This window comes from Telmatherina bonti, assembly GCF_933228915.1.
Source record: "Telmatherina bonti genome assembly, chromosome: 4".
Taxonomy (NCBI): domain Eukaryota; kingdom Metazoa; phylum Chordata; class Actinopteri; order Atheriniformes; family Telmatherinidae; genus Telmatherina; species Telmatherina bonti.
This window is the reverse complement of record NC_136622.1, coordinates 22,417,814-22,434,859: the sequence shown is the minus strand read 5'-3', so window position 1 is coordinate 22,434,859 and position 17,046 is coordinate 22,417,814. Positions and strand designations below refer to the sequence as shown.

The window sequence follows — 17,046 nt, the reverse complement described above, 5'->3', positions numbered from 1 at the left end:
TTTAAAACCTTGGAAAATCAGAACTGCTTACATGTCACTACAAATTTTGGACAGGATTAAAAAAGTGAACCCTACCACTGTGAAAATAAGCAAGCCAATCAATTACTCAACCAAGAAGTGTTAATGTTTTTGTTCCCTTTGGGACTTTTCTTTTGTTTTGTTTTTTTTTTATTTGACAGGTGAGTGTAAGAAAACTATGATAACACAATGTGTGAACCTCCAGTTGGTGGAGCCACATAATACTAAAACAAGGCAAAGGTTCCAAGGCAAGTGGAAAAGTTCTCCCTACTAACATGGTTACCACCGTGATAGGCCACCATGAAGCAAACTTTTCTCAGCCTCAAAGCTGTACCTCCTTTGAATAAAGGAATACTTCTAAACATATTCTAAATAATTTAAACAGAAAGAAATCCATGTTTAAAGTGTTAAAATTTGTCACTAATTCACAATTAGTGACGAATCTCTGAACTAAAGAGGCCGATATTTGTCCAGCAGCAGTGGGTCCCAAACTATGTCATAAGTAAACATCAGCGTCTTGCTAGTTCCTGTTGCTTGAGAAGATTTAAGCCAGAAAACTCTAAAAAGAGAAGATTACAGCCCTGTGGTTCCCTGACCACACAGAAACCATGATTGCAGCTCTGCAGAGTATATATAGCTCTAGTCCTATCCTTAAAGTTGTGTATGGTGAATGGATGCGTGCCATGGCCCTGAACTGTGCACCACTGAATGCGGAGGATTGTAGCCAAATTATACATTGCACACTTGACATTTGGCACTGAGGCAGTCATGTGTCCATCCTGTTTGTCTAAACAAAGAAAGAAGTGACAGAGAATAGTTTTGGCATTGCTACTTATGAAAGACTTTCCTTTAATTTTTGCTTTCATTTATTTCTCATCAGTCATGTATGCAAGTTGGCTTCAAACATAATGTGCAATTAATTTCTAATTAGGAGATTAGATTAACAACATAATGTGGAAACTGCTGTTAAAACAAGTCAATAGCTTTATGCAAACTAATAAAAAGGTTAAGAAAATGTTGCACTTGGCTTACGACAGGTCCAAACTCTATGCCAAATTAATGTCAAATGTTTAAGATGTGAGAGGAAAATAATTGATGATGTGGAGGTGCTAGATTGTTTCTGCCTCTAACATCATACTGTCTTAAAACAAATTTGATGGAGTCAAAAACATGGCCAAAAAAATGCACCACATCCTCTGTGTCACCATCACCTTTGGGGAAAACAGGTCACAGAGCCCTCCTGCATATTTCTAAGTGAAAGATGCAGAAAAAACTCCTGCATGTTTCACATCATACGTGGTTCCATGCACATGCTTTTAAACACTTCTTAGCCTGTACCTCTGAGTTAAAGCGGATCTGGCAGACATTGCAGGAGATGACCGGTCTTTTAGTCTTGACCAGAGGAACTCCGAATGTGTGGTTGATCACAGCTTTCTGCACCGGGTCCATCTAACAAAGAGGAAGACAAAAAGAGAGTGTAAATCTGTGAGGTTTAATTTGTACTCTGTGTCTGTGCTCCCAAAGTCCCGGTGCCAGATGCCAACAAGTCAGTTTGTCATTATGCTGTAAGAGGCAAATGTATTGTGACCTTCACCTCTAATAGGGAAAAGAGAGAAGAAGCCCAGGTTTGTCCAGTTAAGGAAATAAGGTTGAAAATCTACATAACCACATAGAGTGGATAAAGTACACAGACAATACTGTTTACATCACCTTTATAGCGTTTACTTAACGTCTGGGTTTATCTTCTGCCACAGTGTTGACAATATGTTGCCACAACTCAAGCTCAGGCACCTAATCGCTCTGATCCTGACCAGGTTGGAGCATCACACAGTCTGTGGTAATTGTTTCAGCTGGGATGTCAGTCATCTGTCTGGTGTTGAGCACCTTGTATAAATTTAACTAACTTGCTTAGCAGCACCTCAAAAGTGTCAGTGTTTAAGCTCCCCGTATAAATGTGACCCAGACAAAAAAAGTCCCAGCTGGCTTTGATTTAACAGGGCTCCCTTCCAATTATTTATCTATATTTGAAGCTCAATTGATCCCGCAATCACTGTTAGTTTATCTTAGCATTATTCTGGACTCAGTTTCCATAACAAAGTGTCTGACGCATATCTGCACCTAAAGCCAGTAACGTTGATAAAAATAAGTGTCTGGGTGTTAAAAAACAATATGAAAAAATGGCCTGAAAATTTAAAGTCTTTGATGCTTTGTGTTTTGGATTCAAATGGTCGTGAGACAGTAAATGGTCCAGATGATCCTCTCAGTTAAATGCACGCCTGTTAGTTTAGAGAGTCCAACAAATTCTAAATGACTCAGTTGGGCTGATTCCTGCATTTAGTCTGGATGATCACCAAGCTTTCCTCTCAAGCTCTTTTCCACCAGGTGCTGCAGTCTCATCTAATATGCAAATGGCTCAAATGCTTGAGGAGAAAAGAAGAAAAAAATGGCTCAAACTGTTTTTTGAATGAGTCAAACTCAAACAAATAATAATAATAATAATAATAATAATAATAATAATTATTATTATTATTATTATTATTATTATTAATAGCAGTAGTAGTAGTAGTAATAGTAGTAGTAGTAGTAGTAGTAGTAGTATCCTTATTATTATTATTATTATCATTTGAGTCCTTTAAACAAACAACAAACTGGATAGAAGCTACACAACATTTATTTGGGCAGCATGAAGGAACAGAAACACACTATCTGGAGGAGTGAAAGAGAGACAGTGTGGAAGAGAAAGATGCATTGGAATAGTTATAAAAGAAAGCTGGGGAAGATTGGGAAATCTGACAAAGAAAGAAACTGTAGATGGAGAAAGAGGGCCTGACATCCTCACACATCACGCATGCTTATCTCATTTGGCTTCCTATCCCAAACTCCACGTTCCATGACTCCCTCTTGTTCTCGCCACAGAAACAGTCTACAGCAAGTTTTGCTGCTAATTGAAATGCATGAGGGCTGGTTGGGATGGAGGAGTTCTGTCTTAACATCCGCACAAAGAGAACAGCTCGGCCCATTAGTCAATGCAGCTAAAACCATTAAAATAGTTTTAACCCTGAGAGTGCAAGTTACTGATTAAATCCTTCCAGCATTTGTCAGGTGTTGCCTGTGCTCCATGCTTTGGCTGTCATGATGTGAGCTTTCAACCACCCATTTCAGAAGAGTTCAACGTGAGGCTGAACAGGACTGAGTAATTGTTCCACATGAATTATGGCAGTTCTCTCCAGCAAGTTGGTCCAGCTCTCTGGGTGTGGGTCAGCTATGATCCATCCAGTTGATTCAGCTGTTAGGAACACAGCTGCCAAATAAGCCTTTTAGAAGGCAGCTCACATGGCCTCATACCCAAATTCTCTCCAAAAACATGTTCTCATGAAATAAGAGCTTCGCACTCTGATGTAACTGCAGAGGGGTTTTCCAAAACTCACAATTTTTTTTCTTTTCACTGTTACATCTCTAAAATCTAACAGGTATCTTGACAATTAATAATGATGTCACATTGTTTTGCAGTTCTTTGAACGTGTCAAGAACTCTGTCAGAGGTGCGCAAACCACAGAAACTGCTGACTTCAATGTCACTCACTGGTAATATCAACAGCTCCACATAGCCTCAAGACAACTGAACTGCACAGTAACACAAACTCACTAACATCCTCCTCTATCGTGCATATTTCACTTCCTTTTTTGTCTCACTTTTTCATGTTTCCCCATCTTTTCTTGGTTTCTTTCTCTTTCTCCTGCTTGTTTGATCAGCTACCTGACACCAAATGTTTCAAACGTTTGATTTCCCTGTAACGAAGGATGCCTCGTTCTGTACACTGAGTAGAACCATTCTGGCAGCCGCAGTAAGGTGCCAGATGAAAGCAACCTTTGAAGCACTGGTTCTTCACTACTTTTGAGTTGCATCAAGATTAAGACACACTTGGGTGGAAAACTGAAACGGAAATGCAAAAAAGTAAAAAAACTACAGGAATTTACTCACCCTCTTCTCCTCTGTGTCTGTGGAGGCATGGAGCTGCATTGGTCCCTCTGTGTGTGTGCTACTACCCGAGGTGAGGGTCTGGGTCTCAATATGTTCAAGACTGAGAGTGTGTGGTAAAACCTCCTCACTCATTTAGCTTACTGGTACGCTGTCAATGTTGAACTCAAACAAACTAATGTGGTTCCCTGACCACACAAAAAACAAAAAAAGTCAGGACTTTTGCCTAATGATGTGTTGCCAGCATCTTTTCTTTTTCTTTTAGCTTCTATTTTGAATGATGCAGGAGAAATCTTTGCCTCTATTTTCTACCACATGACCTAACAAGTGCCTTCCTTTTCTTCAGCCTCTCCCTCCTCTGCCTCTCGACTCCTTTTTCTATGTGTGCATTACGCTTCCCTGAATTTCCCTCTCTGCTTTCCAGCTTTCTCCTCCCCTTCTCTCTCTGCGTCTCTTGCTCTCTCCCCTCGTCTTCATGCATACCCAATCTGCCCAGATGCAGTCTGGACTCTGCTGGAGTCCCACTATTTAAGTTACACCATCTATGAAATGTCATCCTTAGCCACCAGAGTCTTTATGCTGCCTATAACTAAAGCTTGTTGGTCACTGGCTACAGTTGTTTAGAGACCAGTATAAGATCCAAAGAGGGTTTTATTTTGAATCATATGAGCAAACGACCCTTTCAGCAAGCGCAAACATCTTCTTCTTTAAATCTGTTAAATTTACTTCTGAAAAAGATTATTTGTAAACCTACATATGTACTAAGAATCCATTCAAGTATCTTTGCCACTAACGCAGTCTTTTTGCATTGTTTGCTTTTACAAATGCTGTTTGCCAGTTGGAATACCCAACCTTACGGGCAATCTTAAGGATGAATATTTTCAGTGACAGACCCAAAATTAGTTGCAGTTTTGTTTTAGGAATCCTGTTTTGAGTCGATTTTGGTGATGCTGCCAAGTCTGATTTTAAATAAAGGATTTTTCTCAAAACTCACATAAAGAATACAGGGATTATATCAAATTACAAAAGTTAATCTGCGGGTAGAATAAATATTTGAATGCATTGCAATTTACATAAGCGTTGATACATCATATTGTTATGTGTGTCAAATTGTCACCACTGTTCTATATTGCATGCATAAAAGACATATCCATCATGAAGGCATGAGATGCAGGTACGAAGTGCTTGAGAAACGCATAAAGAACCAGGCAACATGTGTTTTATGTGGGTTATAATTCAATGGCTCATTCTAAAAATCAACAGGTATGATAAACTTTCTGCTACGTAGACGATTAAATTGTTAATACAGGTGTTTGAAAAAGGCCATGTGCAGCTTTAAATAAAGTTTGTTTGGGAGGAGAGTGGAGAAATAGATTGCAGATGAGATTCTGTCATGTATGATTCCAGTCAGCTTTGTGCAATTAGACTGATAGAAATTCTCTTATTGTACCCTTGTAAACCCTTAGCAAGCACACAGTGCAGTGTCCAACTCGAAAATGCACAAGCATGTGCCTATCTGGGGTCTAACTGCTGGAGATAAATAATTCAGCCTCGTCACTGTCTATGAGCACATTGAGCAAGACAAGCAGGTATAGAGGACAAATCCCATTAGAGGACAATTAAAGCTGTATATGGCTTTAGAAAAGGTCATTCCTCAACTCCAAGGGATTAGCTCAGCGTGGAGCACTCACTAGAACAAAAATAAGAAATAAAAACAACAATCCGCTGTTGGCTCAGAGCAGGGATCTCAGTGTTCTAATACAGAGACTTCATTAAAACATTTTTTGTATTTGATTTGTCACTGTGTCGACACACAAGAAAGCTTTCTAGATAGTGGTTCTAGTGATGTAACAGAGCTGCACAATATCTTTTTCTCTAAGTCTTCCTGTACAGATTGTCTCAACTGCACAACACTAAATTAAACATAAAACATCTCGAGGAATGCTGAAGGGTGTGACTTCCTTCATAGCAAGACATCAAGACTGAACATTCATTTGTAGCCCCCAAAGTAGTTACCTTTTCTTTTCTGCTTTTTCTTACACCACAGATCAAAAAAGCTGAGCTGTATGATACACCCCAGGCACTAAACACTTGCCCTAGATGTCTAAATCAAATACCATCTAAGTAAGGCTGAGTTTGCCAGTCAATCATTTCTCTGTGTTTTCAGTGTATCTCAGGAGAATCATTGTATCTGGTTTACATGTTGACAATTGAACTCGGTCCCACAAGGGTTGCTGCTTGATTATTTCATTTGAGACAGATATGTTGAAGTATGGATACATTAAAACCTGCAGAGCTGTGATTTGAACAGCCCTGGTATAGAGGAAAACTGAACGGTCAGACTGTCCTCCAACCCTCTCCTATGGCCCCATCTCCTGGACACTCACTGAAAAGCTTCATTTATTCACGGCTGCCTCTCAGCCATGACCAGAACAGGCTATTAACATACATAGCATCCCTGTGGACCTTGAAATGCAGTTAACACTCTAATGAGGAGGATGGGGGGCAGAGTAGCGGGAGAAAAAAAAGAAAAAAAGAGAAATCAAGAGGCAGAAAAAAAAGAAAGGCAAGATTTTAGGGCTGTGCTAACAGAGGCAAGAGTGGAAACTTGCATAATTTCAGTATCTGTATAAAATCTGGATCTGCTGGGTTAAATGCTGTTTGGCAGAGAAAAATGCTTTCATTAATATCAATGCCTAGCGACAGTCATTAATATGACTGCATTGTAAAAGTGTGTTTTCCCAGTGTCTGCTTTCCTGTCAGCATGCTTGTAATGCATAGTGAAAGCACATGCCAGATATTTACAATTTGTCTATGGCAGTTGCTATTTGCCCTTTTACCAGATGACACATGGAAACAGGTCCAGGAATAGCACTGACCCACATAGTCTTCCTACAAGTTCACTGATTTTACATGTTGTTGACATGTAGGCGGCTGACATTGTTTGTCAGCATCTGATTGGAGCAGACACCACTTTATGCTGAGCGGGTGAAATGGTAAATGTCTCTATGGTCTGATCTAAATTATGTTAGTGAGAGCCTTGGGAAGAAGGAACAGAATAGATCCCTCTCGTTTACTTAAAATAAATACCACATCAAACACACTGTGATGTTTGAAGTGTTAAGCTATAAGTATGGCCTCAAACTGCTTTTTAATTATTTGTCTTTGATTTAAGGAACAGGGCAGAATATTGCAGATGAAATTTGGCAGTCATCCGAATGCCCCACTTCCCTAATGTAGGCATTTTTAACAAAGATGTTGGGGCAAAACTCAATTAATTTTAAAGACATAAGTTTGTAGATAACTAGTTCATGTGAAGCTTTATAACACACACTGCCAATATTTACATTACAAGACACAACATAACTTGTTGCACACTGCACACCGTTCAGGGATCTTCTGGAGGAAATTGATTCTTTTTTGCATTTTTCTTTCTGCAATGGATGATTTTAAAGACTGCAGTGTGTGTGTGTTTGTGTCAGTGTGTTCTCACTGTGTTGAAGTTGTGGAAAAGGCTCATGCTGTGTGGAGGAGGGGGTGTTTCCATTGGGAACTGCAGGAAGGGCTTCATATCCAGGTGTGGCTGGATCATTGTGGGGGTCCGTAGAAACGTGGGAACTGCTGCCCCAGCCCGGTTAATGCCTCCTAAATGAAATAAAGGAAAACATAATGTACATTTAAACCATATTTTGCATGAAGGTCAAAATATATAAGCAGTTTCTGTTCTGGAAAAGGAGCATTTGGCCATAACTGTTCTGTAAAATGTTCCCGTTTCAATGGGGGCCAAAGAAAATCTATTCTGTGACCCAGAAGAAGAGGCAATTTATACACTGGAAGAAAATAAAGCACCAGCGTAAGATGCACCAAATGGTTTAATATTGAGGGTTTTGCAAAAAAACGTCTGAATTCACATCAGGCATTTCTTTTTATAGTGTAAAACAAACCATTCATTTTAAATGAAGTAGTGATGTATTGTAGAAAAACGAATTTGACTGTGGCAGCATGACTTCCTCCACCAGCCTGCCGGACTGCTCTCTTTTCCTTTCCTCTCCTGGGGGACATCTTTAGCAAGATAATGACTTTGGTTGCAGCACAGTTCTTTTATGTCACTGTGACTTGTGCATTTGGATCATTTAGTGATGTCTAATTGTGGCATGAAAGAATCATAGTCTCTTATTCCTCTACTCATGCCTGACACATGCACATCTTTGTGTCCATTGCATTGTTTTGCCCTTTCCATGGCCTGACACGACACAGCTTATGAACACATTGCAAAAGTAGCATTGACACACACACACACACACACACACAGAGAGAATGCACATGCAAACACACAAATGATAACACAGATTATGTCTGATCTTCAAAACATATGAAGCTGCCCTAATGATACTCAGCTCCCTTTTTTCTCGTCACTGTTCCCATCTGTCTCCCTCTCCTTATTATCCCCTCTTGTCTCCTCTCTAACCTCTGTCAAGGATGATAGTGATGGGGCCCACACAGCAAAACTCAGCCTCAGCAAGCTCTTAGATTAAGCCTCTTAATATCTGCAACTGGATTGCTGTGGCTTTCAAATTCCTCCGAGACTTAAAGCTTTGCTGCTCTCCTTTTTGGGTTTGCTCTAAGCTACTCTTGCGTTCTGTTGCTGACTGCCCCTCTGCTGCCTATACTGCAATGCATTTCTACCTGCCTCCACACTTTCACATGGTAATGTGAGCATTATTTGACACCTCTGCATTTTCATCAAGCTTAACGTCAAATGAATGTGATCAGAGAACATAATATGACTGCTGCATGGACGAATATGATGTTACCAGATGGAGCTTCTGAAGTTTGGATTAGAGGGAGTGAGAGCAATAAGGATGGAGAGATTGACTTTGTAGAATTCTGGTGAAAGTGCTGTCTCAGCAGGAGCTCAGCTACCTTCTGCTGCGCATCTGCAGGCCTCGAGGTGGAAAGGACTGCAAATGACTGCATCCTTACTTAGACATCCATAGAGCACACATCAATGCCATCAATGCACACATGCAAACACAAGTTGGCATGCACACTAAGCCATACAATAATTTAAAAAAAAGAAAAAGCAAGTTTTAGCTCTACTACCGGTTGGTTTTCAGATGGTGCAGTGCAACTTCCTTGTTTTTGACATTTTCTGACTTCTATTAAATATTAGTAAGTGTTTTCTGTGTGTTGTTTCACAGGGGAAAAAAAGCACAATTTTGTCAGAAGTGTAAAAGAACCGTTTCCAGTCTTAAAAACTGTACTCCGTCAGAATGTTGTTTGTTGTGATGAAAGCGAATGGGAGGTCCTGTAGCTGTTTTTTCCTTCATCTCTACCTCCATGACTTGTGACGGTTGTTCATCCCTTGGGGCTGCATCACTGAAAACATGACAAGTGCAGTGCTGCTCGCCTACATTTACCATTAAACCGTGGAACGTCTTGATACATGGCCTGCATTTTTCTCTTTGCGGAAGTATGCGCGCAAGTGTACTGAATGATTTGCTTGAAAGGGGTGACACTTTGTTAGCTGAATTTGCACAGTAGCAATGTTTGCAGCTCCCTAGTGAGTCTGCACATGAACACAGGGATTGCTATTGGCAGCGGGTCAGCCAGTCTCTGGCAGGCAGACAGAGAGATTGGCTGACGGCAGAGCAGAACGTAGCTCTGTAGAATCAGGAGGAGCTGAAATCTGAGGAAGTGAATTTAGCTGCAGACCAGACAGAAGCAGTTGTCCTCTGAGCAAAGACAGTGTGTCCCACCAGGGACGAGTGTGCGTTTATTGAGGCATGTGTGTGTTTGTCAATGTGCATAAATCATACTCTGGCTACAGTATATAATTACCTCATTAATTTAATCTCTCTTTAGGGATGCTCTCACATTGTAAATCAAACAAACTGCTGTACGGTGCAAGAAACAAACTGTGTGACCAGCTCAGATATGTTCACATTGTTTGTGTATGGTTGCACTTAGCTACATTCAGGGTCATAAAAACCTCTGCATTTAATTTAAGGCTGCTATGGGTAAAATTTGTAATATTTTTTGTAAGAAAAATTGTTGTGAAACACAAGAAGAAAACACAACATTATGCAGTAAATCATTATCAATGTTCATACTCTTTTCCTTCTGTGTGTGTAAAACATGCTAAACAATTGGCCTACAGCCCAGTGATGAATTATTAGCTTTAACAATCATTAAATGTGTAAAAATCACAAATTTCTATTTTTTTATATAAAAAAAAAACCTCTTTCAAATAACACACTAAACAAAAAATATATCTTTTGCTGTATATGATAATAAAATATATAAACAAAAGAAAAACAATTCAAGCTATTATGAGCCATACTGAATTTAGGAAATTGTGATTTTTCACTTTCTTCTGGCTTTAAATAAGAAAATAACACATGCAAAATTTATTATAATTATTGTCTGTAGAAGTTAAAAAAGACAAAAGTGTGTAGCCACTCTTGATGTTTTTCATATTTCTACTTTCCTCTGGCTTTTGGGAAGTAATCTGTTGGAATATCAGTGTGAGACAAAACGTCTGGATAGCATAGAAAAGCTGACAGGACTCGAGCTGTGATTTGGATTTAAACCCTCTGACATGCCAGGAATCCTACCAGGCTTGCAGGAGCTATATCATTAAAGTTGTTAAAATTGCATGTGTGACATTGCCAGATTGACTGGAGTTGTAACCAATGCCTCATTTGAAATGTAGGTCTGTGTGGGAAATTTTATGTTTTATACTTTCTATGGACCAGTGGAAGTTTTGTGCCCTGAGGAAACTTTGGATTTTGGTTTCAGCTATGTCTGCCACTAAAGGCCAGGGAGTGCATGGTACTGTATTTATTTGATTTAAACTGAAAATAATGAAAAAAATGTACTGAAAATGTATTAAAATGTAAAACGTTAATCATTACAAAATAGGCTAAACCTACAATCTCTAGGTGGAGGCAGAGAGGGAACATTTTACAGTGAAAACTGCATCAAACACACCCACCAGAGGGGTGAGAGGGTTAAAATTAGAAAATGGGGAGTAGAAAGATCAAAGGCAAGAAGCAACTGATTCTTCTATTTGGAATAAATTGCCAGACTGTGTGACCTGATAAATCTGCTATGGGCCACTTTCTCTGCTGCTCTTCCACTTGGGAATCACACACACACACACACACACACACACACACACACACACACACACACACACACAAACACACACACACATATATATACATATATATATGCCTCCAGAAGATAAGGAACATAAAATTAAGAATGTATTCAAAGCAGATGATGTCTAATTCAAAGCTAGTAGTGATGTGAGGTTTCACATAATGATTACCCTACAGAAAGTACACATTGCTTTATTTAACCTGCATATGAACTAAGATTATTGTATAGTTTAAATGCTCTTACATGATTTGATAATATGAATACACTCCTGTAGAAGCTGAGAAGGGGATAGAATACGAAATGAGCTATGAAACAAAAAGCTGTTTCTAGTATCTAGGCTAAGAGAATCTTTTCATGTCTTGAGATTATCTAACAGGCTGTGGAGGTTGTGCCACACCGTGCTCAGCCTTCGTTCCCATGGGCGTTGGGTGCATTCAGGAGTGAACAAAGGGAGCTGCGTAGTTGGCACCCGCCATGCTGGACAGGCACAGATGTGCCAGGGTTGTTGGCAGCAGGGGCAAAGAGAGGGAGGTTGTGACAGTGAGGCTGCCAACTTGCATTTCTGCAGGTCTGTGAAGCAGGCACCAGTCCCCCACATGGCCCAGAGGGAAGAGACACATCACTAGATACTTGATTTATAGTCAGTGCTGCTAATATGTTTGATGCTGGATTATTATACAAAGCACCTGATTTGGATTAACATAATGAAACAGCAACTAAGAAATACCTCTCAGCATCTCAAAGTTTTGTGCCAAGTGGTAGCTTTTCCGATTTACTGAGTATCATTCATCATTTATTTTATCGACCAAGTGTTTTTGGCGCATTGAGATTTCAGAGTAACTGCCGTCTCTAAATCCTGGGAAAACCTGCCCTCAGTGTGTCTGTGTGTGTGTGTGTGTGTGTGTGTGTGTGTGTGTGTATATAATTGAGATAACTCTGAAGTCAATGAAATGATTTAAAGAGACTTAAGACTGTACTGGGAAATTTCTTAATATAACCCCAGCTACTCAAAGCTACTCAAACATGTTTTTATTTTTTCTCTTAAAGAGTCTCACACAGCAGAAACACTACAGGCAGCTCCTGTCTCAGCCTAACACAGATCATTTGCTTGCCAGATGAGAAACTGGAGGATGCTTTCCATATAGGATTAGTGCACTTTTCAGACTAGGGTGAAAAGGAAACGTTTAGTTACCTAAAACAAATGACTTATTATAATTACTATATAAATGGGCAGGCAGTGTAGATGTTGTCTACACACTGGTTCTTTTCTTGCCTCCCTCATGATGATCTCTGAGTGATTCAATGCCATACACAGCTGTGCACACATCTGCGGGAATAGCCGATTTATTTCTGCCATGAAAGTAGATTGTGGACAAAGAGGGGAGAGAAAATGGAAAAAAAAAAAAATCACAATTTTCTTTTCAGGATTCCCTTAGAGTCCCAGAAACAAGATGGGCCTCATCATCTGACTACAATAGCAAACAACAGGAGCACAGGTGTGACTGGAATTCCAGCACAAAGGAAGAAAGAAAATAGCACACCTAAAGTTAGCTGATGACAACACAAAACAGATAAATCCGTGCATTTCAAATGACATGAGCATGTGTCCACACACATCTCTTCCTCCCTCTTACAGTCAACTTTCAATTCAGTCTAATGAAAGGTAACATTCCACATGTCTCCCCAGCTTTACAGTTTACGGTTTACCTCAAACACCCACACCCACACATGTGCACACACAAACATGCATGCTTTCACATAAAGCAGGATCAGACTGACGTGTAACCTGTCACTTTCAGATTTTGCAGCACGCAGCATTGTGCAGGTCATTAACCCCAACTGTTTGTCTGCCAGCTGCTGCATCCTGAGTTAGACAGCTTCACAGACAGCTGTGGAAGCAGCGTCCTTCTTCCAGATAGCTGTCTCAGCCTCTCAAAGGAATGAATTATACACTCCCTGACTCACAGGTAGTGATGTGGCTCATCAGAGATGCACTGAGTGGAACAAGGCACACTCGATTAAGAGCTTCACCTTCGCATTACACACACAAAACAATCCTAAACATGAACGCGTTTGTGTGGAAATGACCACAAGAGTGTGCTGCTGAGCCCCTTGAAGCCATCTCTCCAAATTATTATTCAAGCCCCTTAAAATGATCATGAAACATGAAAACTGCAACTTTGCATCCAGCTTATCTCACCCATCTTTTCTAATCATGGAATTCAAATTTCTAGTTTCCTATCAAAGTTAAAACATGCATACAAGACAGGTGGAGGGTGATAAAGATCTGCTTGATTTGCTGTCTGGAACGTCTTCTGCGCTTTAATGGGAGGATTATGCAGCTGGGAAGCTGGGAAAGCTGAAACTTGTTTCATGGCTGCAAATGAGAGTTGGCTTCAGTGTTTGCCTTTGTGCTGCACAGAAGGTATTTGCACTTATGTATGTAGGGTAAAAAGGTTAAAAGAGCTTAGTTACTGTGAAATGATACAGTGTTTGCTGCTGAAGACAGTCCGAAGCATTAGTTTCAGCCTTAATCCAAGTATATGAACAGCAATGTTCATGAACACGCACACTTACTCAGAAATCTCCACCTTACAAAATTAGTGCAGTTCTAGTTGTGATATAGTGAAATGAGTAAATGTTTACAGCTTAAAACATTCGCATTTGTGCTCATACTTTTGCAAAAATTGCACTCAGACTTTTTCCTCTAAATGCAGGTTTTTGAGATTAAAACAAACCTACCAATTTAAACAACAGCTGGTATACTATTTTCCTATTTTGTAAACTAGAGTAAAGTACAAGATGCAGCTGCGTAGCAATAAACCTATGCTCCACAGTTAAAAAAAACAAACAAACAAAAGTGTCAGCAGTATGTAAGTCAAATAAAGGTAGGACAGTTTCCAACAAGTCATGAAAACTCCATGACTCACCTCTATAGTTAATACTTTTTCATGAAAATGCAAACAAACGTGAGCTCTCCAAGCATGCATAGACTCACCAAAACTCAAACCACTCACAAAACTTATTTCTAGAAAACTCATTTTAAATAGAAAGTTTACAGCCAAATGATCTCATATAACAAATACCACTAAACATACATTGCAAACATGCACAGGAACACTCAAAATTCTTTTCCCTTTCTCCCCCAAAGAGGAACAGTGTGCCTAATTACAGACTAGATGGGATGGTAATGACACCCTAGTGAGATAATATGATGAAAAAAAAAAAGCCCCCCAAACGATCTAACCTTGATCTCCCCTAAGTAGACGAATCAAGACTGGAAGATTTAATTGCCAGTCTGTCTCTTTGGTAGACACAGAGGAGCTGACTGGGGATTCCACAAAAGACGTAGAGAAGAAAGATGGGCAAATGGGGAGGGGGGCGTAATGCAAAAATAATGGGATGGAATGTGGTGAAAACAGTATGCCTTTGATACTCCACCTTCCCAAGGATATGAACTCAGCTTCGTCATACAAAGAATTGTCCAGAATAGAAACCAGTGCCAATACACTTGTTTGGATCGCAGCAGCACATGCACACTGCTTCAATCTGTTGGAATTTCCTGCTGGCATCTACATAAGCAGCAAGTGAACTTTTCCTACCTCTCCAGTGAGCGATAGTGTTGTGGAAAAGAGTTGCACTTATATATTGACATGCATTCTAGTGGTCTGAGCTTGATCTATATGCAGACTCAGAGTACGGGATGTAGAACTTCAATCATCCTTGCAAGGACAAATCCCTTTAGCATATGCCCTCTCTTTTTACTCTAGCTCTATACTATCTACCCATGCTGGTGCAGTAAAGGTGGGCTGCTTAAAATGCTTATGTCTATTGCCTTCAATTTGACTGATAAACAGTTTCCTAAAGTTTCCACCTTAAATTAATGACCACTGATAATGTTCTGGTGGAGTAGCAACATGCTTGTCTTTATGATAAAGCATGTATGAACCCTTTTAGGACAACATGGTTTGGCTAGCTGAAAAGCTGTCTGAACTGACCTGAGACTATTACATTCCTATGCAATATCTTTACATCAGCTCAAGTAATAAAACATTCATTCATTCATTCATTTATTATCCCAACTGCTTAGTCCGATTAAGGGTTGTGGGGATGCTGGAGCCTATCCCAGCAGCCTTTGGTCGAAAGTCAGGGTACACCCCGGACGGCTCACCAGTCCATCGCAGGGCCACACAGAGACAAACAACCACTCAAGTGATAAAACAATAACACATAATTAAGTCTGAAATATAGCATACAAACAAAATACATTTTAATTGCAAGGCTCAGCTAGTGTTCAGCCTGTATGTGTGTGAGTGTGTTCTGTATGGTGATAGTGAGTGTTTGTGCTGTTTTGAGGTCAATAATGACAGACAAATAGCTGTCAGGGTTAATATGAGGGGACAGGCAGGGATGATGAGAACACAGAGAGAGCAGCTCTGCGCTGTTTGGCAATGGCAGAAGCTGGAGCCGAGGGTTTGCTGTGTTGCCACAGTGTTCACACAATGAGGGCATAAAACCAACACATAAAAATACACACATCTATCTGTAACTTCAACGTTTGGTACATACACTGACACACATGGAGGACAATGTTTTATATAATCACACTTCATAACAAAAACTAAGAATATGCTATTAAAACTCTGTATTTTGCATAATTATCCACTCCTGCTGTAAATGTACCTGGTTGTTATTTTGTGTTAGTTCTGTGACGGATTGACAGTCTGTGCAGCGTACACCTCACCTGTTCCTCCACAAAATAAAGCAGATATAACAACCAGGATTAAAGGAAGAGTAGAAACCTCGGAAGATTATTATTGAATTTTCTTATGTTTTTTTAAAGATGCATTATTTAACTTTCTGACCTAAAAACTTCATATTCTGGACTCATTTGATTATATACATTTCTGGAGCTGTCACTGCTCAGCATGTCCCAAAAAAGCATTGGACAACTGGTTATTCCACAATGCTACATGACGTTGGAAGGCAGGGGAGGAGTTAAGGGCAGTGCCGAGCAACGAGATGAGATTTCACTGTGTTACAAGCAAGGGTAACTTCAAACAATACAAGACTTTCACAAATCTCTAAGTTCAAGACAGGCAAACCATGAGATAAGACAACAATGAGTGTGTATGTGCATGTGTTAAAACAGCTACATGTTGCGCAAGATGAAAAGAATCAGTAAGATTAAGTAGTCCTTTCACCATGGGTATAATAGGGAATATATATATATATATATATATATATATATATATATATATATATATATATATATATATATATATATATATATATATATATTATCATTTATTTTAAGCTAAACTAAAACTTGAAATAATCCATTTTTTTTACAGAATGTTCTCTCATGTCAAACATTTGTTCTTACATTTGTAAAATATGTAAAATATGCTCTACGTTTTAAGTGTAGCAGCGAGTTCTGTGACCCATCTGATTCTGCGACCTACACAGTAGTAGCCTGTGCTTTACACAAGTTGGAACCTTCATGTACCATCACTTTCACAGCTACCACAAAACACATGTGCTACTTTGACTGACATCCCAAGACAAACCCCTTAAAGACAGATTTCAGGTTCAACCCCCTCATGCTCTTTTGTCTTCTCTTTAATTGTTGTCATATGTCTCTCTCTTTCTCTCAGGTTTTCATCTTTTAGGTGCTTTTCTTTTGTAATGTATGTTCATCCCTTGGCTGACAGCCAGTCAGGCTAGTAAGATGATCGCAGTTTTTGTCCAGCGAAGATATATCTGACTATTACTAGCTGTGGGCAATGCTTGAGTCAGAGATGGCTACTGTTGGAATGTGATAACAAGGGACCAGGGCATTGCTTTGTTGTGTCCATATGAAGACAGCAGTCTGCCACAGTG

General features: G+C 39.6%; 1 protein-coding gene across 3 annotated transcripts in view; it reads right to left on the bottom strand.

Moving 5' to 3' along the window:
* Positions 1-17,046, bottom strand: part of znf385a (zinc finger protein 385A) — a gene marked incomplete at its 3' end in the record, with an annotated part of 56,816 nt that overhangs the window by 14,644 nt on the left and 25,126 nt on the right. For 2 of the 3 annotated variants that reach the window (XM_079238678.1, XM_079238677.1), the window contains exons 2-3: positions 7,490-7,641; positions 1,357-1,467 (exon numbers count right to left, since the gene is read on the bottom strand). In XM_079238678.1, coding sequence (XP_079094804.1) covers positions 1,357-1,467; positions 7,490-7,588 — 210 coding nt within the window. In that variant the 5' untranslated portion in view covers positions 7,589-7,641. Of the gene's footprint in view, positions 1-1,356; positions 1,468-3,999; positions 4,118-7,489; positions 7,642-17,046 lie in introns of those variants that run through there. The other variant, XM_079238679.1, reaches the window with a different exon arrangement.